This window comes from Lutra lutra, chromosome 8 (genome assembly GCF_902655055.1).
Source record: "Lutra lutra chromosome 8, mLutLut1.2, whole genome shotgun sequence".
In the NCBI taxonomy this organism is placed as follows: domain Eukaryota; kingdom Metazoa; phylum Chordata; class Mammalia; order Carnivora; family Mustelidae; genus Lutra; species Lutra lutra.
The window spans coordinates 76,488,110-76,510,750 of record NC_062285.1 but is presented as its reverse complement, the minus strand read 5'-3'; the positions used below and the strand labels follow the sequence as shown (position 1 = coordinate 76,510,750).

General features: G+C 39.3%; 1 protein-coding gene across 2 annotated transcripts in view; it reads left to right on the top strand.

Annotated features, from left to right (window-relative positions):
- ITPR2 (inositol 1,4,5-trisphosphate receptor type 2) overlaps nucleotides 1-22,641 on the top strand; it is a 491,082-nt gene that overhangs the window by 97,494 nt on the left and 370,947 nt on the right. For both annotated transcript variants that reach the window (XM_047741839.1, XM_047741840.1), the window contains exons 6-9: nucleotides 2,403-2,501; nucleotides 2,779-2,862; nucleotides 3,163-3,309; nucleotides 8,290-8,385. In XM_047741839.1, the coding sequence (XP_047597795.1) occupies nucleotides 2,403-2,501; nucleotides 2,779-2,862; nucleotides 3,163-3,309; nucleotides 8,290-8,385 (426 nt within the window). The remainder of the gene's footprint in view (nucleotides 1-2,402; nucleotides 2,502-2,778; nucleotides 2,863-3,162; nucleotides 3,310-8,289; nucleotides 8,386-22,641) is intronic.

The window sequence follows — 22,641 nt, the reverse complement described above, 5'->3', positions numbered from 1 at the left end:
GTTTATGTCACGTTGACTTTTATATGTTTTTGCTTATACTTAATTTTTAAAAATACTTAACCCATTTTGGTTCAAAGATAGAAAACAATATAAAGATATATTGCTTAAAGTCTCTTAACCTTTTTTCCGGCTCCCCAGTGTCTTCTGTCCCCTGTACCACAATAAACTTCTAGAAAGATTTCTGATGCTTGTACTCTCCTCCCTCCCTTCCTCCCTCCTTTTTTTACACAAAGAGAGCCCAGCTCTGCCCCCTCCCCCTCTCCCTTCACATTGTTTCTTTATGGTATTCCCTTATCTGTGCATAGAGAGCTTCTATGGTGGCTTTGCTGAGTCCCAGCACCAGCATCCGACTGATGATGGACTTGAAAAGCAGGTGATGAATAGAGACCAATCCTGTGAGCAGTAGAAGCTACTTCTGCAAACCTAAGAACAACTTCCCTTTGCTTGAATAGTGAGCTTGAGACTTCTTTATCATAGTTTGTGACAACAGTACTATGTGTAAATGTAGACTCCCGTATATAACCCATCCCTATAAAAGCTTAATTTATATTGGAAATATGAAATTATGTTCCTGAAAGCCTTGGTCTAGCTTAAGATACAGGGAGAAGTTTTGTTTATTCTTATTTTCTGAGTCCTAATTTGTTTTTTCAGTTATCTGTCCAACTTATATAGTGTAATACTCGGTAAGAAATATGCAAAGAGATCTAGTAGTTTTCATTTCTGAGATGGTGAGCAGTTCTATATGAGAATTGAGCATATAGGTCTTACAGTAATAAGTCTTTTTTTTAAAAGATTATTTACTTATTTATTTGTTGGAGAGAGAGAGAAAGAGAATGAGAGAGGGAGTACAAAGAAGAGCAGAGGGGGAGGGACAGGCAGGCTCTGCACTCAGTATGGAGCCCAATGTAGGACTCAATCCTAGGATCTTCAGATCATGACCTGAGCTGAAATCAAGAGTCAAAGGCTTAAGTGACTGAGCCACTCAGGCGCCCCATACAGTACGAATTCTTCTAATGGATTGTAACAAGGGAAACTCTAGTAACTCTAAAATTAAACTGCTTATTATTACCATTAAGGAAGCATAACTTTGGGGCGCCTGGGTGGCTCAGTCAGTTAACCATCTGCCTTTGGCTCAGGTCATGATCTCAGAGTCCTGGGATCGAGTGCTGCATCGGGAGCCTGCTCGGTGGGGAGCCTCCTTCCCCCTCTGACTGTTGCTCCCCTGCTTATGTTCTTTCTCCGACAAATAAATAAATAAAATCTTCGGGAAAAAAAAAGCATGACTTCATTTCCCACAATTTGAGTTATGAATAGAAATTCTTGAAGATAAATTGGACATTGTTAATGATAACATAAACGAAAAAATCAACTTAGATTTAATTCTGTAGATCATTTCTCCCAAAGCCAACTAAAAATTTTTTTATATATATTTTCTTTATTTTTTTCAGTAATCGCTACTCCCCTGAGATCAAGAGTTGCAGGTTCTACTGACTGAGCCAGCCAGGCATCCCCTAATTAAAAAAAAAAAATTAATTCAACTTAAATTTTAAAAAAAATTTTATTAAATTTTTTATTTTAATTCCAGTATAGTTAATATATAGTGCTATATTGGTATCAAGTGTACTATATAGTGTAAAACATATACAACTTTTAAAAATTATTGTTCCAACTTAAATTTTAAGGCATTTAGATTTTAGAGAATATTTAATGAAAAGGTGGGCTTATGACTGAAAACTAGCAAGATAAATATTTTTACCTTAAACATTTTTTTTTTTTAAATTTCATACTGAACACCAAAGTTTAAAGAACAGTTGGATGTGAAAGGTAAGAGTGAACCAGATGCTTAAGCACCAAACAATAAGCATATTTCTACAAGGTCATACCTAATTGTGCACTTCTTGAATCCAGATGACATTAGGATGTTTAATGTATTTCTGGGATGTTGGGACATTTCAAATTTAACAGACCTGTTTTTAATCCCATAGATAATAGAAATGAGTAACGCTTTCTGCTTGCACTTAATGTGCTTCTAATATATAGGCAGATTGATGTGGCAGATGCTCCGTACACTCATCTGCTGTGCTCATGGTATAAGACCCCGTGTGGAGGGGAGACATCCTATTTATTGACATTAAAAAAAGTTCTTACCGAAATGGGAGACTGAAAAAAGGGCCTGCATGAGCTTTATGAATCCAGGCTGATAAGTACTATGGAACATAATGACCTGATCATTTACCAGAAAGTATTTTACTCTAAGAGAAGAAGAATTGAACTAAGATTCGGGCAGAAGCCAGACCAGGTGTTGCGTCAGTAACTGGACTTCCCTGCGGTTATTTCTAGCTTCAGATGTGGCACCACAGTTCTGCCCAGTGTCTCAGTTGCAACTTATTCCTAATTCCTAGATTGTCGTGGGTGATAAAGTTGTTCTGATGCCTGTGAACGCGGGACAGCCGCTGCACGCCAGCAACATAGAGCTTCTCGATAATCGAGGGTGCAAGGAGGTGAGTTCGGGAGGGAAGAAAATGGATTTGTTTATTTTTATCATGAGAGGAAGAAAAGTCATACAGTTTCGTTCATTGTTTTCATGAATGTAATTGTGCTAATTAATATTCCTAAGATCTGTGTAGATAGTGATTGCTATTTTTGCGTAGTATTTGTGTTGAGGTGCCTACCTTATTGGCCACAGTTATCTTTTTTCTCTTTTTTACTAGTTGGAGGAACAATTTCTGGTACAAAATGGAGCTGCAGTTTTATAACTTAACATTTCTTCATTAATAGGTGAATGCTGTTAATTGCAACACTAGCTGGAAAATCACTTTATTCATGAAATATAGTTCCTATCGAGAGGATGTACTAAAAGGAGTAAGTATGTGTTATGTGGAACATTTGCTAAAAGAATGGAAGGTTGTCTTCCTGAACTTCTGGATGTAAAACCTGTGTATTCACTAGTATTCAGAGTTCAGGAGATGTTTATAAACCTTGATAGTCACTATAGTGTTTCACTGAGTTTTCTTCTCTGTAGTTTGACATGTGTACATAATCATTAAAAGCCAAGTAAGTAGTAGAAGGGCCCAGAGTATCAAAACCAGGAGACATCTGCTTCTTATGTGTATTTGTTCTGACTTTTCTTGGAAATACATTGTTCTCTTCCTGTTTTCCTAGGGTGATGTTGTTAGACTGTTTCATGCAGAACAAGAGAAGTTTCTGACTTGTGATGAATATGAGAAGAAACAGCACATTTTCCTTCGGACAACCTTGCGTCAATCAGCCACTTCTGCTACCAGTTCTAAAGCGCTCTGGGAAATAGAGGTGTGCAAATAATGTTTGGATTTTAATAAATATTTATATAAAAAAGACAAGGTTACTAAGCTGATTATTTTATTGTTATAGACATCATTTATGATAAATCCATAAAACAGTAATATTTGTGGACTAACTTGTACCTCTTCATTACTGTGATGAATTTAAAATGTTGCTACTTTCTTTTCCTATCCTCTCTGGGCATCTCTTTTCCTGTCCCCTCTCTCTCTTCTCTCATTTATTAAGGGAATGGATAGATGTTGCTTTTAAAAAATCTATTGTGAACTGTTGTCAACACTGATCTGACCTCAAGTGATGTGCCTCAGATGGTATTGGAGATATGATGGAACTTTCACTCACTTCCGGTAAAGACAGATATCAGAGCTGCACAGTCACTGAGAAGAACATTTGTTTCTTCTGGAGATGCCATTTTTATTGGCTGAAGAGAGCCATAGTTAAGAATTCATCCATCCTTTAAAAAGTTTTTCTTAAATGTTGCCAATATGGTAGAGTAATTAAGAAAATGTAAGGTGTGGATTTTTCTTTTTTTTTTTTCAAAAGATTTTATTTATTTATTTGACACATAGAGATCACAAGTAGGCAAAGAGGCAGGCAGAGAGAGAGAGAGAGGAGGAAGCAGGCTCCCTGCTGAGCAGAGAGGATGTGGGGCTTGATCCCAGGACCCTGGGATCATGACCCGAGCCAAAGGCAGAGGCTTTAACCCACTGAGCCACCCAGGTGCCCCATAAGGTGTGGATTTTTCTTTAAGGGGTCTTTCTATACGATGAAGGAGTTAAGATAGACATAATTACCTATGAACAAGCCAACATACGATGCATTCCATCCTGATTTAATGGACATCCAGACTTACAGCTGTGGTTCTCAACCATTTTAAACCCATCGCTTCCCCTTTATAGCATGTATTTTGTGATACTTCTTTAATTTTTTTTAAAAAATATTTTATTTATTTATTTAATTGACAGACAGAGATCACAAGCAGGCAGAGAAGCAGGCAGAGAGAGAGAGGAAGGAAAGCAGGCTCCCTGCCAAGCAGAGAGCCCGACGCGGGGCTCGATCCCAGAACCCTGAGATCATGACCTGAGCTGAAGGCAGAGGCTTTAAACCACTGAGCCACCCAGGCGCCCCACTTCTTTAATTTTTTGAAATGAAATTCTTAGGTAATATTATTTATAGATTTACATGAGTAAAAATTAATAATATCCCTAAATTCCAATTTAGAAAACATGAAAGGAAAATAATTTATAATAAATAATTGATAATAAAACAATATGTATTTCAATATGTAAATAATTATTCTAGTAGATATAATGTTTGTACCCACCTTGAATGAATACATTTGGATTTGAAAGACAAGGTAGAGAATGAGGATCAGAAGACATTCTATGCAGGGGCACTTGCGTGGCTTAGTCAGTAAAGCATCTGCTTTCAGCTCAGGTCATGATTCTGGGGTCCTGGGATGGAGTCCCTTCGTGGGCTCTCTGCCCAGCCAGGAGCCTGCTTCTACCTTTCCCTCTACCTCTGTCTCTGCTGCTCCCCCTGCTTGTCTCTCTCTCTCTCTCTCTCAATTAAATAAAAAAATCTTAAAAAAAAAAAAGACCTTCTATACAAGTACAGGAAAATGAAAGAGCAGGGGTAAATGTGGGCTCATAAATATCTCATGATCTTGTGTTAGGGGAATTAATAACAGAACGCACTTATTTATACATGATTTTAAAAAAGAAGGAAATAAACATTAATATAGGGATAACAACACAAATTACAGACTCTTGAGACAGAAAATGAGGAAGTATGATGTTTATGCCAATGAGCTGAGCCTTAGTTATAAATGTAATATCAGAACGATTCTCTAAATTATGACATGGTTTAGAATAGAGATGAACTAGTACAAAAAGCATATTTTCTATCTTGAAACCCCAGTACATATTAAGGCATACTTTCAGACTCTAGCATTCAGAAGAGACCTTATCCTTCAAGAGGATAGGTTTATAGGGAATTGAGAAAGTCTTAGGAAAAACCACCATCACCAAAACTACATGATATTCTTCTAAGAAATCTACCTGACAATGTCTCTTATCAGGGTGAAAGATAACCGACAGCCCCCAAATAAATACATAATTAAAATATGTATTTCTCACACCATAGATTTCTTATCATTGTGCTCTAAAGAATTAAGGAAATACAGGGATAACAATAATGTGAGGTATAATTTTAAAGTTTTCTTAATGAAATATAGTCAGAAAAAGTCCTATAGTGACTTCCCTATACAGTGAGTTCCCCTTATTTCCTATGTCTCTGCCTACATGGTATTTAGCTCTAAGTCTTTTAAAGGAATTGCAAATCTTCTCTCTTATATATTTACTATTAGTTTTATAGATTTTGCTGTAACTGTATCACTGTTGTCATCCTTTCTAGCAAGGCGTGTAGTCGAAAATACTGTAACTACTACAACCCGCCAAGCAGTCATCATGGAGAGAATGAATCCCTTATTTAATAATTCTGGAATAATGTCTTGAATTCATTTAAGCTTCCCTCTCTGTAGTGGATTTCCCTTCAATTATTGGACTTTTCATCTGACTTGATATGAAAACTTTTTAATATGATTATATGTGAAAGTGTTACCAGTTTATATTTGTGGGTGGTTCATTTGTGCAGGAGGCTTGAATGGTTCATTTGTGCAGGAGGTTGTGGGACATTTCTCTACTGTGTACTGTATCAGCCAGTGTGGTCGAGGCAAAGAGGTATTTGATGTAGCAAATTAGGTTTCAATGTTACTGGAAGGACCAGACAGGGAAAACCAGGGGAGGGGATGCAGTCTTTTTCTTTCTTTCTTTCTTTCTTTCTTTCTTTCTTTCTTTCTTTCTTTCTTTCTTTCTTTCTTTCTCTTCCTTCCTTCCTTCCTTTCTTTCTTTTTCTTTTTTTTGAAGATTTTATTTATTTACCTGACAGAGAGAGAGAGATCACAAGCAGGCAGAGAGGCAGGCAGAGGGGGGGAGGGAGAGCAGGCTCCCCATTGAGCTGAGAGCCCGATGAGGGGCTCGATCCCAGGACCCTGAGACCATGACCTGAGCTGAAGGCAGAGGCCCAATCCACTGAGCCACCCAGGCGCTCCAGGGGACACGGTTTTATTGGAAGATCAGGCAAGGCTGAAGGTCTCTGCTGCTCCTCCCCTGAGCCCTCAAACCTCTCCCCGCTTGCTTCAGGAGGCTGCCTGAGGCACCTGCCACCCCTTTACTGGAACCTGAAGAGGAAGCGTTCTTCTACTTTTCTCTGCTTTCCATCCTAATGGAAGGACCCAGAACCCTGCTGCTGAGGCTTCCCACCCCAGGATACAGAGAGAGGAGCACTTGGAGGGGTGGGTGGGTCCTGAGTGCCACACACAATGTCCAGCCTGGGCTCGATCCCCTGTGACCTTCAGCATATATGGTATCTTAGCCAATACCCCATAAGGCCCGTAGCATCCCTCTAAAGTCACTGTGATGGATAAAAACACCTTCCTTTCTGTATGTCCAGTTGTGCCCTAGTGAGTTTTACCCACATTGCTAGATCGACTAGTGTCTCAGATAATTCGTAGTCCGGGACCCTGGGGAGCTTCTGGTTATGTGTGAACTTCTAGCAGCTGTACACAAAATGTGTGTGAGTGTCCGTGAGACAACCAATAGATTTGATCAGTGTGTCAGAGGTATCTGTGCCTTTGCCGAAGGTGTTCGAGGGTAGCCAGTGTGACTAGCAAAAGATTTGTGGAAGAAGTTTGATTTGAGAACTTAGAACTTAGCCTTGGAAGATGGGTAGAGTTTTGGCCACAGGGAATGTTTTTTTGTTTTGTTTTGTTTTGTTTTGTTTTTAAAGGACCTCATCCACTTTGAAGTATTTTCCTAATTATTACATTATTTGAGCTACCAGGGTAGGGGAAGACCTAGAAGCTAGAGTCTAGCAAAAGCATTAGAAAGTTTATATGTATTAGGCTGGGGCAGGAGTCCAACCGGGGGTGGGGGTCAGCATTAACAAAAAGAAGGTAACCTGTTGGGGGAGAATAATGAAAAATTCTCCTATTACTTAATCTTCAAAACAATTAAAAACATTTTGCACGTGACGAAACTGGCTTGAAGATGTTAAATTACTTGCTGTGATCATACCATAGGAATTGGCAGAGCTGGGACTCAAACACAGTCATCTTCAGACAATAAAAGGTCAGCTTTGCTGCTGCCCCAAGCCATCTACTTCAGAGCCTCTCCTTTTACTTTCAGTGAGCCTCGTGGCTCGGCATCTGGGGCAAGGCCACTTCCAAGGACAGGTATCAAAGACCATGGTATTAATAAAAAAAGCACTTGTGGAAAGGGCCAATAATTAAGTTCGTTGAGAGCTCCAGGCCTTGGCATTTGTGGTTCCCTCTGTCTGGAATGCTATCATCTGATCTCTCTACGTGACTGTTCGTTCTTATCCTGCAGGTTTCAGCTCACATGTCATGTCAGAGTGGCCTGGCCTAATCACCACATCTCAAGAAGCCTTCCCTAGTTACTCAGTCACGTGCTCTGTTTATTTCCTCATGGCACTTGCCGAATCTTATTTAGTGAAAACTCTAGTCTTCTCCATTGCTATGACCCTATTGCCTAGAAGAAGGTGTAGAGTAAGATTTTAATATGATTTGCTGAATGAATATTTGAGGGACCAATGGGAGAGAACCCTTCAGCATTTCCAGTTTTGGCCTGGGAAGACTGTCTCTTGGAGTAAGACTGTATTTACACATTTAAGGCATGAGCATCACCCGTGCAGACAGTGAGTGAACTTATGTCTCTTTGCTCATTTGTTGGGGATTTTGTTTTTCTGCCATATCGTCCTCTCAGGCAAACATATATTGGATTTGACAAGTGAGACTTAATAGGCAAACGCTTTGTATGAACTGTTGGCACTGGCTTGCCAGCAGCATGAATATCTTTGAGGCTTTATTGTCGTTGCTCTTTTTTTCTGTAGGTCGTTCACCATGACCCATGCCGCGGGGGTGCTGGACAATGGAACAGCTTGTTCAGATTTAAACACCTTGCAACTGGGAACTATTTAGCTGCAGAGGTAAGACTGATGGATACAGTGCTATTACATCTCTGTCTCTGAAATAGTGAAATAAGCATTTGGGTTCTCCAAAAGATGCTGTATTCGTAGGAACAGTCATTATGCAAAATTTGATTATTGTCTCTCATGATATGGATTGGCATATAAATTATTCTAAAGTGTGAATATTAATCGAAGCACTACAATAATCTTTGTCTTAAAAATTTAGACAACGAGGGGCCCTCTATGGCTCAGTCGGTTAAATGTCTGACTTGTGATTTCTGCTCAGATCATGATCTTAGGGTCTTGGAACTGGCTCTGCATTGGGCTCTGTGCTCAGCCCCAAGTCTGCTTGAGATCCTTTCTCTCCCTTGATCCCTCTCCACATTCATGGGCACACGGTCTCTCTCTAAAATAAATAAATAAATGAACCTTAAAAGAAATTAAAACAACAGTAACTACAGAGCACTGGTGCTTGGTTTACTTTAAGGTCAAGTGCCATAGAGTATCTGATCTGCATATTGTATGCTGTTTGTTCTAGACTTTATTATTTAGCTTCAGTCTTGCAGAATGTCTGCCTTGGAGACATGTTGGTGTAGTAGAGCCTTGATAGTTTCAGTCATCTTTACTGAGCCTGGTTTCACTAGTGGATGACTTTTATTGTTCAAACCATTGGAGAGGAAAGGCGTTTCTTCCTGAGGCACTGAACTGTCCTAATACTGTTAATAAAAATGGTCAAAACAAATAAAGGTTTTTTCTTTCTCCACTAAAAGCATGTTGACAATCAGGTAGCTATGACGTAACAGCATAGAAGTTTTACAAATGACTTAATTAAAGTTTGGTTATCCAATGTAAAAATAATTTTGAAAATATTTGTTTTTTAGATGGATGAAAATACACATTCATTCTACTCTCCTCAACTCTGTTTCTGTTTTTCAATTTAAGGTTTCCTCTGGGATTCGAAACCAGAATTGGCCTTAGGAATTTTAGTATTCCTTATCCTTTTGGTTTTGGATGTGAGGTAGGATAAGAAACTGGGGGGGCAGAAGTGATGAGAAAGAGGTGTGGGAAACAGGATGTTTCTAGTAAACAGGCTGAGCCCTGAGTACTCAACACCATTACCCTTTATATCTATTAACCTGCGATAATTGTCTTCATAGTGCTTACCACTGTCTGACTCATTGTACATTTTATTTTCTCACATTCTCTGTCAGAATATATGTTCCCCGAAGGCAGGGATTCTTTTTGTTTTGTTTTTGTTTTATATCACACTGTGTCCCCAGCATGTAGGGCAGTGCCTGGTACTTACAAAAGATTTGATGAATATTTTTTGAATGAATGAATGAGTATATAGAAGCCATTCAGGCTTCTGTAAGCTTAAAGGATGGGAAGAAGATTTTGGGATTTGTATCTGAGTGGCATTTGGAGCCATGTTTGGGCAAATTAGTCTCTCTAAGATCCAGTTTCTTCCTTTGGAAAATGGGGATAATCACAATATTATATAATACGAGTATTAAGAAAATTAAATGAGGTGAAATGCTTGGCATGACATGTGGGCCATGGTAAGCATCCAGGAAGTGACACTGGCATGGTTATATTTATTATGAGAAATAGGGACTACTCTTACTTTTATAAATATCTGACTTATTATTTATGAATCTGTTCAAATAAATGAAATATAGCCTTGTAATTTATGGCCTGTTTACATCATGAGTGTTTTGAAGTAACTTTTTTGAAAAATAACACTTTGATGCAAAATTAAGCCGGAGAATCTTGTCTAAAATAAGAATCAGAGAAGTCTATTTGATGTGGTATAAAAGATAAGAAATTAGTATCAAAATTCTCTTGAATCTTTCATTAGTGACTCTCCCTTAATTTACTTTAATCAATGGCTGTTTTAACTACTGACATTCTATAGAAAACCAACATGATTATACATTATGAGTTTCTTAATTTCTGCAATTAAAACTTTATCATTGACACATTCAAATGACTGGATTATTAATAATTAAATTGTTTATTAACTTTAATGAAGATCTAAGACCTCAATATATAAAGGAATTTATTAAAAATTGAGAAATAGAAAGCAGTTCATTGCTTGAAAAGACTTTGAAAGACTCTATTCTGTCTTTAGAGAATATGACTTTAAATGCCAGATGCTATTTTGTCCATTTAAAAGTCTGGTGTACTTGGAGGAGCTCTTCTTTGACCTTTAATACTTGCGATAACATCTTTTTTTTATGGCAAGGTGAGAGAAGGAGAATTAAGCATTAAATACATCGCTGAAAATGGAAAGCTAGGAATTTATTTTCTACTGGTTTTAACTAGTAAAATAATAGATACTTCTGTGTAGTGTTCTACCATCAAAAGAGAAATCTTAGCCTCAAAATACTGGCATCCATAGGTTAGGGTTTTATATTTCATTTGTTGGCTAAGGTCAGATAAGATCCTGGTGTAGTCATATCACAGGATGTGTGTGTCCTACTGGTGTGAAAGTGTCTACAGATGTGGCAAAATCAGTAACTGTCGTTGTCATGTGATAAAAGATTGATATCCAGTTCTAGTTCCACAATAGGTGGAAATTAGCCTCTGACAACAGTTAAAACACATGCTTATCCTTTTATTACTTTGCTTTTTAAAAATGCCTAGGTCTTTAATTTCAACTCATTCCCAACAATTGGATCTGCAACTTCTTAGCTTTATTTATTTTCTCATATTATACGCTTATTAAAAGGAGAGAAAGGACTCCATGGCTTTTATTTTACTTTTTTAGTTCTATCTTTAATATCTAGATGCTTCTTAAAAAAATAAGACACACATTGTAGGAAGTTGAAAATGCAAGAGTTGGGAATAATTATTTTTGGAATTCAGAGCAGCGGCAGACACCCTCCTTAAGATTTCACATCATCTTTAGTATATGCTTTTTAAATGATTGATAAGTGCAGAGCATGATGGAGAATGCTGCAGGTAGAGAAGGAAGCAGAGGGGTAAGTCTCTGCCATCAAAGAGTTGACCTCCTAGTTTGGAAGTGGAAGACGGTCTACAGTGAATGGCCACGGGATGGTCAGTAGGTAGGATCATGTCAGGCTGATTCTGTGTTCAGGTGGAGCTAGGTCAGCAGGAAATTAGCCAAAGAAGACTCTTGCTTGTGGTGAACTTGTGGTGAACTTTCTCCAAGAAAGGAATAAGCACAGGTGGGTAGAGAAACGAAAGGACAACCATTGTAGAAGTTGCCACGAATACACAGACAGGGTTGTAGAATGTCCACATCATATGCAGACAGTGAAAAAAGGGCAGCCTGGCTCAAGGAAAGGGTTTTTTGTTTTGTTTTGTTTTTTAAAGGAAAGGGGTTCTTTTTTTTTTTTTTTAAGATTTTATTTATTTATTTGAGAGAGAGAGAGAATGAGAGAGAGAGCATGAGAGGAGAGAGGTTAGCGGGAGAAGCAGACTCCCTGCTGAGCAGGGAGCCCGATGTGGGACTCGATCCCGGGACTCCAGGATCATGACCTGAGCCGAAGGCAGTTGCTTAACCAACTGAGCCACCCAGGCACCCCAAAAGGAAAGGGGTTCTAAAAGGAATTACTGAGTGACAGATCCCTTTGCTTAAAGATTTAGGTTGAAAGGTTTGGGTTTGATCTAATCCGTAGGAGGAATAAGGTTTGAAGTAGTTACCTTAGGGGCTGAGGCTGGACGGGTATTTGTAAACATTTGGTAGATACTGGTGATGTCCCTAGAAAATCTAACTTCTGTCCTTGTGGAGCTCTCAGTGTGATAAGTGTATTATAGCAATAGGAACAGTGATGTGCTTATGGGGAGGCACTAGGTGCCCGGGAGGCACAAGGAATGGTCAGGAGGCTGGAGGAGGTGTTGCTTAGTGGATGGGTAAGGCAGGTGTGTGTGTGGGGGAGAACACATGTTCAGGCAGTGAGGACGGCATTTACAAAGGCAAGGAGGTGTGTGCTATTGTACGAACTAGTTTCATATGGCTAATACATATGTGGATCACACAGAGGCTCTGTGTGAGATTGGAAGTGGTGCTGGAAGGTGGGGGAGTGGGGATTAGTAGGGCCAAACATGTAAGGCAGCTGATTTTTTTAGGCCATATCTGTTAAGCTAAGGAGAATTGCTTTTATTTTTAAAGCATAAAGAGCAGCGTTCTAAATAAATTTGTGTTTAAGGACAACCACTCTAGAATTGTGTTGGCATATGTTGGCTCTTTAAATTAAAATAAATACCATTAAAATGAAAAAGTCAGTTTGTCAGTTACACTAGCCACATCTCAAGTGGCTCAGTAACTTCAGGGTGTTGGATGGTGCAGATACTGAACATTTCCATCAGCACCAGAAAACTTCCAGTGGACAGAGCTGCTCTGGAGCCTTAGCAACTGGAAGGGATTGCCTCTGAGAAGGGGAGCCCAGAGAGGAGATAGAGGTCTGATATCTTCGGGGAATTTTGAGGATTTGAACTGAGGGAGTGGCATTGGTCATGGCCAGAAGGGGAAAGGAAGACATTTTTTGGACATGGAAGCAATAGAGTCGTAATTCGTAGAATGTTATAGATGAAGGAATTGGAGGATTCTGGCTGTGGAGAACTGGTGATGTCATTCACCAATTCAGGGGAAATGGGAAGGGGTGCAGCACCGATGAGGAAATAATCCATTCAGTTTTGACTCCATTTGATTGGAGGAGCTATAAAATGCCCAGGTGAAAATGCCTGATAGGCACAGGGTTCGCATCTTCTAGAAGTTTGGGGATTGGTTCAACCGACAAGCATCGGCACGGAGGAGATCATCAGGCAGTATGAGGAGAGTGAGAAGGTGTTTGATGGTGAAACTGTGGGGAACATCATCTTCCAAGGGTAGACAACAGACAGGGAGCCTGAGAAGTCAGAGAAGCCGCTGAAAAATCTGATGGGTTGAGTCACAAATGTCAAGCAAGGGAGGACAGAGTTTCAAAAAGGTGAGAGTGCTACCAGAAAGGTCTGGAACATACTGTGTTTATGGCATTTGGCAAGAACACAGTCATTTGTGATTGAGAGCATTTTTCGTGGAAACCAGAATCCAGAGGGTAGAGGAATGACAAGGAAGCCAGGAAGCGGAAATAGGGGTGGACTGACTTTTCATATCAGGGCTTTGAAGGAGCAGGAACAGTAATAAAGGGAAAACAGTCCTATTAGATAGGTTTTTAAAGGTATATATAAAAAAAATAAGATAAATAAGATGAGAACAGAGCCATTTTGCCTTAAAGGGAAGTTCCTGTCAGAGGACCAGGATCTGGCTGTGCATTACCCTTTTCCCTCAGCCTTTCCATTCTCAACACACATACTGATAATTTGAAATATTATTTTAATGTTCCTGAGGCATTTCTGGTGAATTGGATTATGTAATTCTTCAACTGCCTTTGAGGGTATGATGTTTAAATTGGCCAGTGTGGCAAAAAGAACCTAGTGTAGTGGGGGAAAAAAAAATCCCATGTATACTGCTCACAGTCTATCTGACCTAAAGCAAATATTTAACTTCTCTGAACCTCAGTTCCCTTGTGTGTAAAGAAGATGATAGTATATATTACATGGGATTATTTTGGAATTAAGGAAGATATGGAGTGTTGAGTACCTCGCACATAAAATATATATTCAGTAACTCTGAAGTCCCCTTACTTCCATTGAGAAGGGGACAAAAAATGTGGAGTCGTGTTGTTTATTATTACTTTCACTACTTCTACTGTTATTATGGTTAGTTTTTATCCAGCACTGGTATTTTTTGGTAAGCCAGGTAACTGAAGGCGGTGGGGGGCTGGAATTCAGGGGTTCACCACTGGATACCTTGTACACGGGATTTATATTCAGTAAATACCAGATAATCTAATGGATGAATCACACAGAGAGACTGAGGCTGTAAATCCAATAATTTTACTTTATAGAAAAGGAAACAGGTTCAGAGAGGTGATTTACTTTGTCCAAAGTTCAAACACAAGGTAAGGACAGTCTTTGGGTTCAATGGCAGGCTTGCATCGCTTTATCTTCCCCAGTGGTTCTTAGCCTGGGGTGATCCTGTCACCCAGGGGCTATATGACCAGGTCTGGAGGCATTTTTTAATGTCAGAACTGGGGAGAGGGAGCTACTGGCATCTGGTGGGTAGAGGCCAGGGGTGCAGAGAGACATCCAAGCACAGGACACGGGACAGCCACTACAACAAAGAATGGTCTGACCCAAAATGTTGGTAGTGCCGATATCGAGAAACCCTGACCTCATGTTACACCAACATGACAACACTCATTTACTGACTGCGTACTGGGTGGAAGCACCGTTTTGATTTCATGGAAGCAATGGAGTTGTGAAGAGGTGATACTGTGAAGACAACCAAGGTGATGAACACTTGGTCCTTGTCCTTTGGGAGTTTGCAGTGTAGAGAAGGACATTCATTTAGTCACTGGGACATCTCCTTTGCAATTATTTCCAGCATGCATGCATATCTGAGAGCACCAATTTTGTGTAATGTTTAAATTATGGCCATGTTAAAGTTCACAGTGAGTTTAAAGGGCTGCAATCTTAAATCTAAGCACAAAGGAGAAAAGAAACCCTCAAAATTTTACTTATACATATACTTCCTAAACATGGTATTCTAATTTAACTCGTACTTACAGGGAGGCCAAGTTTTCCAGAAAACTGTAATGAGGCTATTGTTTGTGGAGAGATGAAGGGGACACTATCCAAAGGAAATTAGACCGTTTCATGTGCTGATGCTTCTGTAGTCTAATTATAGAGACAAAGCACGTAAATGGCAAGCTATTTAAGAATAGCACTATAAATATAGTGCTATTTTGTTTTAGGGAATTCAGAATTCATTTTGGAGAAATATACAGTGCTAGAAGCTCATGGACAAAACGTGGAAAAAAAATATTTAATTGCGAATTAGAGAACGAAGCCATTTGTGGCTTTGTCAGATAATGCCTTCCAGAACACTTACAGTGCCGCATGGTTAGGCTGTCTTCTGTGATATCAGTTTCCTTGGGCCATACAAGCGAGAAGGTAACATGAGGGGAAGGAGCACAAAAAGCCATGAATTTTTGCCTTTTATACACTGCAGGGTTGTAAGCGCACCCATGGCCATTTGCCCTGGATCTTTTACTTGTATCGCCGTACTGGTGCAGGAGAATTCACAACCATATCAATGGGAGGGACAGGACTTTTATCACATTTTGAAGGGGATAATACAGGAATCTCAGGAAACGGTTCTTCTATAGTCATGGGAGCAATTCTAAGTCAAGTATCACAATTTCTGATCTACTGCTTCTACATTTTCTTTCTTGGGATATTATTAAAGCCATAGGATCCTTCCCAGGGCAAGATAGATCGAATAGTGCAAGTAATTTTATTTGTTAAAGATATCATTACCCTTTCAGAGCCAACTAGCTTATTTGTAGATGGGCCAGACGTCCACCAGATGGCAGTAAACACTTATTTCCTAACGATGCAGCAGATTTTGGATTTAATTAATTAGTTAAAAACTTTGTACTCAAGAACCCGTACATCAGTATAGAATCCTATGAATATTAGGTTTATAGTTTAAATACCTCTGTGTTTAGTTTTCCATGCACTATATCAGCCATAGTTGGTGGTTTGTATGTTTGCGTATACATATATATAAATAAATATAAGAATATACAAACCAGGCCCTCCACACACACACCTCAATGTTATATATCAGAATATAAATTGCGCTGGCACATATAAGCACTTAATAAAGGTTATTTTTTACCTTCTTTTCTTTTCTAGAGTTGTCGGTCGGAATAATAGATTGTCTCTGAAATGTCAGGCATTGGAGACAAGAACATATACATATATAATTATTTGAAAAAATATACAAGTGATGATTTTAATGTTATATATCATAAAAATTGATCAAAACACATTTCCTCATAAAAACTAACATTTTTGTTTTAAGAAAATGAGCCTATATTGTGGACTTAGGAGGGGTCTGTCTGCTTCTTACTATTGTGTTAGGTGAAAGTTGCGCTTGTCTTTCATTTGATTGTGGCACAATCATGGTTTTCACTGCCTAACTATTTAGGGTATTTCTCTGTGCCTCTCTCTTTCTTTGCCACTTCTCTCTTCTGCTGTGACATTCTCTCCTTGACTTCTTCCTAGCCCTCTTTGGCCATTCAAATGAGGGCTCCCTTCAGGGGTTTGTACTGGGTCTTTGGTCTTCATAGTCTCCCTGTTATTCACCCCCACGGCTGCAGTGGGCCAGGAGTTTGATCTCAGATATCCCACTGCCATTGCAACTCAATAAATATGTCTATGATTGAATCGTTTCTCCATCCAACAGTGCATTTTCTTAGTGCAATGTTGAAAACCTGCGTTGTGGCAAACATATTTTTCTGTCTCAGTTTACACATTCTAATTCTACTGACTGTGTCTCCATGCCATCTTCTTTTTTTTTTTTTTTTTTTTTTTTTTTTTTTTTTTTTTTAAAGATTTTATCTATTTATTTGACAGAGAGAGATCACAAGTAGACGGAGAGGCAGGCAGAGAGAGAGAGAGAGGGAAGCAGGCTTCTCGCTGAGCAGAGAGCCCGATGTGGGACTCGATCCCAGGACCCTGAGACCATGACCTGAGCCGAAGGCAGCGGCCCAACCCACTGAGCCACCCAGGCGCCCTCCATGCCATCTTCTGCATTGGCTTTTTCCTTTATATTCTGCATGATTATTTTTGTCAGGGCTCTGCTGCCTCTTCCTAGAACCACCTTGCTTGGTTTCTTTGCCTCTTTCTTCCCCTCTCTCCATCTCCTACTAACCATGGCCAGTTGAGGATTTTTTTAATGTAGTGTTTTTACAAATGCTTCCCCAGTGATATTCAAAATCTTTCTGAAGATGTAAACCCATTAGTTTATGGTTTAAAAGACCCATTGGTCTGGACTGACTTGGATCCACCTTGGGTCATACCCCTCCTCCTTATGGAGGCAGGAGGGAAGTAACATGGTATTATAACCAAAGGATGGAGTTTTGGAATCATAGGATCTGTGCTTCTGAGTGACCCTACCACTCACCAGTGGTATGACTTTGTACAGAAGACTTCAATTGATGTGCCCCAGGGGCCTCATCTATAAAGTGGGGTGAAGAATCCCTCCTATGAGGGGGTGCCTGGGTGGCTCAGTTGGTTGTGCGTCCAACTTGGATTTTGGCTCAGGTCACGATCTCAGGGTTTGTGAGATCGAGCCCCAAGTGGAGCCCCATACTCCAAGTTCAGCAGGGGAGTCTTCTTGAGATTTTCTCTCTCCTTCTGCCCCCCAGCCCCATGGGCTGGCTCTTTCTCTCTCTAAAACAAATAAATAGACCTTTTTTTTTTAAAAAAAAAAAAAAAAAAAAGAAAGGAATCCCTTCTAATAGGAATGTACGGGGACATGAATTAACCTTTAAAAGCATATAAAAAGGGGCGCCTGGGTGGCTCAGTGGGTTAAGCCGCTGCTTTCAGCTCAGGTCATGATCTCAGGGTCCTGGGATCGAGCCCCGCATTGGGCTCTCTGCTCAGCGGGGAGCCTGCTTCCTCCTCTCTCTCTGCCTGCCTCTCTGCCTGCTTGTGACCTCTGTCAAATAAATAAATAAAATCTTTAAAAAAAAAAGGCATATAAAAATATTGCATAAATGATGTTAATGGGTCTTTTCTGAACATGTGTCATTTTCTCACCTCTGTGCTGCCTGTGTCCTTCCCCTGCACTGCCTGTGTCCTTTACTCTTTTCTTTCTCTGCCAGTTATGATTCTACCCATCCTTTGAGGCTTATCTCAGATGCTACCTTCTCCATTAACAATTCTTTTTTAAAAAATATTTTACGTATTTATTTGAGAGAGAGAGCATGAGGCGGGGTGGAGCAGCCGAGGGAGCAGGCGCCCACTGAGCAGGGAGTCCAATGTGGGGCTCGATTCCAGGACCCTGAGATCACGACCTGAGCTGAAGGCAGACACTTAACTGACTGAGCCACCCAGGCGCCCCTTGGGTAATTCTTGGCTAAATTTGCCCATCACAGATCCCTCCTTCCTCTGACCTGTATTATTTATAAATTATTCATTCTCGTCTTATATCTCTTGTCACATTCTATTTTGTATTACAGCTAACTGTATTTATGTCTTATTTTCCTTCCTAGATTGTACTGTCTCATGGTCAAGGACCATATTCTCTTCATCTTTGCTAAAATACCATATGCTGCAATGCTTTGCCCATTATAGATGTTCTATTAATATTTATTGAATAAATGATTGAAGAGCATATTAGGTCTCTTAAAGGGAAAAAAACTCTCTCTCTCTCTCTAATGCCAGATTTATAATTTATTTTTTAACATAAGGAAATATTTCCTTTAAAGTCCTGAAAGATTCAGGAATCTTCACATGCCCATGTCTTTTTTTTCTTCTTTAGAAATAATATTTTTTGGCTCACTCTTAGTCTAATTACTTTAATAATTACTGCTTTTATTATATTCAGAGGAGGAAGGCAGCAGTATAATTAAAACATACATGAAAGCATATATTTATTTGGTCTTCAATTAATATTGGTGAATTTATATAGCATAGATATATTTGGGTGGCTTCTTCTCTTCCTCCTTCTTCCCCTCCTCTTCTTCTTTCTCTTCATTATTATTACCATTTTAATGAATTTGCTGAAGCAATAACTCCACATTAATTATTTAAAAAAAAAACCCACGTTACAGCCAGAGAGACACAAGATGAGGCAAAATCTTAACTGATCGGCACTGTCTTTAGTCTTATTGCCAAAGACATAAATATATAAATTTGATGAAATATAATTAGTATGATTAAGCTTTGGTCATAGACTTTTCTCATTGAACAGATGAGGACTCTGAGTTCCAAGGTTATGTGACCTTTCCTGAAGCTCATGGGTATCTCCTCCCAGGGCAGAGCCTGGAGACCAGTTCCCAGACTTCTCTTAGGGATTGAATTTAGGGATTGAAATGAGTGACCCAAGAGGGTGAAATATATGAAGACAGAATTTCAGAAAGTAATGTCTTTGGGATGGAACATAACTTACATTTCAGAGGGCATACATGATTTTGTGTTTGACCAAGGTATGTTAATTCCTGTTCCTTTACACATTTTAGGTAGGACACATCATGGTTTCCAGCACGAGTTCCCTTCACAGTGTCTGTGGCCAACTACTCGAATGCTTATTGAATGAATGCTTTGACCATGAGATATATCTGTGGCTAAACATGCTGCATATATTTTGGAAATAATTTAGCTATAATTTTAGTATGGCTATTTTTTTTTAATTTGAAAAAAGATCTGAATTCTTCAAATTGAAAACAAATTTAAAAATGCAAACCAGTAATGCTTGACTAAAATAGCTAGATAAACCCCTCCTGGGCACTGTGCTGGCGCTGTCATGACTACTAAAGAAAAGAGTGTTTTCTTGTTTTTGATTCATCAGTACATGAGAAGCCAGTTAATTCCCTATCTTTTTGGCTTTCTACCTTTCACTCTTGGATTCCAATAAGCTGGTTTTGGAATTAATTCTTTTATTTGTAATTCAAGAGAACTTAAGGAGCCTGAGATACGTATCTCCAAAGAAAAAGTCCTGCCTCAAATCTACCTAGTTTCTGGCCTAGCACTAAGGGGCAACTTGTAACTGGATTCTCCTTTTCTTGCCCCCTCCCCTGCCTTCCTTTGTTAGTCAGTTTTAAAAAACTGAGACTCCTGTCATGTGACTCTTGGGCTGGGTTCTCTGCTTTCCTTCCACTCCTCTCCCTTGTACCTCTCCCTCTCCCCCAATTTCTGATTTGTTTAACCACAATTTAGTTTTATCTGACTTTCAAATTGGTGTAAATGGAGTCATACAGTGTCTGGCTTTTCCACTTATAATATTTAAAAAAATTAGTATATAACTGACATATAACCTTTTATTAGTTTAGATGTACAACATAATGATTTGGTATGTGTATATATTGTGAAATGATTACTGCAGTTAAGTCTGGATAATGGCCATCACCACACATCATTATTGCATGAGAACTTTTAAGATCTACTCTCTTGGCAGCGTTCAAACATGCAGTACAGTATTGTGAACTATAATCGCCATGCTGGGCATTGACTGTATCCTCAGGACATATTTTCTTCTAACTTGAGTTGGTACCTTTTGACCACCTTTATCTATTGCACTCATGCCCCATCTCCCACCTCTGGGAACCCAGCACTCTGTTCTCCGTATCTCTGAGCTCAGTTTGTTTTAGATTCCACAAATAAGTGAGATCTTACGGTAGTTGTCTTTCTTTTACTTATTTCAGTTAGCACAGGGTTGTTAAGATCCATCCATATTGTGGCAAATGACAGCATTTCATTCTTTTTTATCGCTGAACAGTATTCCATTGTCTGTGTCTTTGAGACTCAGCCTTTTTGCCGTATCAGTAGCTCATCGTGTTTATTACTGAGTAGTCCTCCATTGTTTGAAAAATGCCACATTTTATTTATCCTTTCTCCTGTTACATGGTAAGCATTTTTGTCTAAATCTAATTTCTGGCTCTATTTTATGTCCCTATCATTGTTTTCCCTTTTGTCTCCTCTGCTCATTGTCCTCAAATGAATGTGTCAGTCCGTTTTAGTGGATTTTCCTGGGGTATGATAACCTCTGCATACACAGTTCTTCAGCTGAGCAAAGCTTTATTTTCTATTATCTTTGATCATTGCTTGTATCCCACTAATTTTCTCTTCCTTTTCAGTACACCTGTTGTCCATCAATTGATAGGCCCTTCTCTGGTCCTCCCAGGACTACTTGCTTTTTCCTAATTTTTATTTCTTCATACATTTCCTCTATATTGAGGGATGGCTGTTCCTTTTTTTCTTTTTTTTTTATGCTCTGCATCACTCATTACCTGCAGCATCAACTGTGCTTTTATTGCTGCCAAAATGGAGTTTAATTTTGTATTTGTGTTTTCATTTTTAGTGAAATCCTTCTTTTTATAATTCTTTATATTTGTATATTATTATTTATGTCATTTGTATTATGTTTTCAGCTGTTCATTTTAATTCTGTTGTCCTTACCTAGAGGAAATGTTTACTTACACTTTCTTGAATGTGCCAAGCCATTTCCTGAAAGTTGATTTTGCATCCTACCGTAGAAGATATTCAGAAAGATGCTGAGAAAATAATTTCCCCTTATAACATGATTTTTAATCGGTCCCATGTTGTTTTTCTTTTCCTTCCTTCCTTACTATCCCCAGACAAGGGGGCTCTGTGCAGAACCAGGTAAGATTGAGTGGATGGTCATTTTGTTCTATTTTTTTTTAATTCTTGATCCTTTTTCTCAGTCTTTAGCTGGAGGGCTACACTGCCGTTGTTGGTCTTAGGTCCAGCACATGGCGACTCTGCCTACTTGGGTTCTACGGCCCTTGCCTCTCTCTCCTACCCCTTTGCTATTTCTACAATGTCAGGCAGTGTAATCCCCCCATACAAAGCCACTGTTCTTGCTCTTTCTTTCTTCAGGAAGTGCTTCTTCGAAAGCCCTCTGCTATCATCTGCCCCCTTGACTCTCCGCCTATTTGTTTTCTGAGCTTTGTCACATTTCTGTGGTCATGAGAGGACAGAGGTAGCAGGGACAGTGAATGGGAGTCCTGGGGAGACAGGTTTCTGCTTAGTCTAACAAGGGCTCCTCAGCGGTACACACTTCTGTGTGGGGTTTTGGTCTCTGAGTCAATGGACAAACAGTGGCAGCCACAGCAAGTATCCTATCTGTGTTCACAAGGCTGTTAGCTTGAAGTGAGGTAGAGTGAGCTGAGTCCTCAGAGAAAACCTTGGGGACGTGTCTGCTTCTGCCTCAGCACCAGCTGCTTTGTGAAGACCGACAATTCATTGTAGATTTGGGAGTAGGTTGTTTTTCAGTCTTAGTTTTGAATGAAATTCAGACTTTTGTTTTGTTTTGTTTTGGTGTTTTGCTTTTGATCCTTTTCAGCACCTTCGCTGATATTTAATAATAAGTTGTGAGAACATTCCTCGGAGCTACTAACCAAGTGCCATTCTGAGAAAGACTCTTGACCTTACATTTTAAATGGTGACTTTAATGCCTGGGGTCACATGTTATAGACACCAACTGATTCATGTTCAAATAGTTAAAATCAAGTGAACAACTCATTATTTAGAGAATAAAACACCTTATAAGGCTGTTGTTTTACAAATTATGAACTAGTTATTTCAGTACAACATAGACATTTTTTGGGACTGTGTCATCGGATGGGAGTCGGGAGGTATGCATTCTGGCCAGCTGGAAATGTGTGGGCC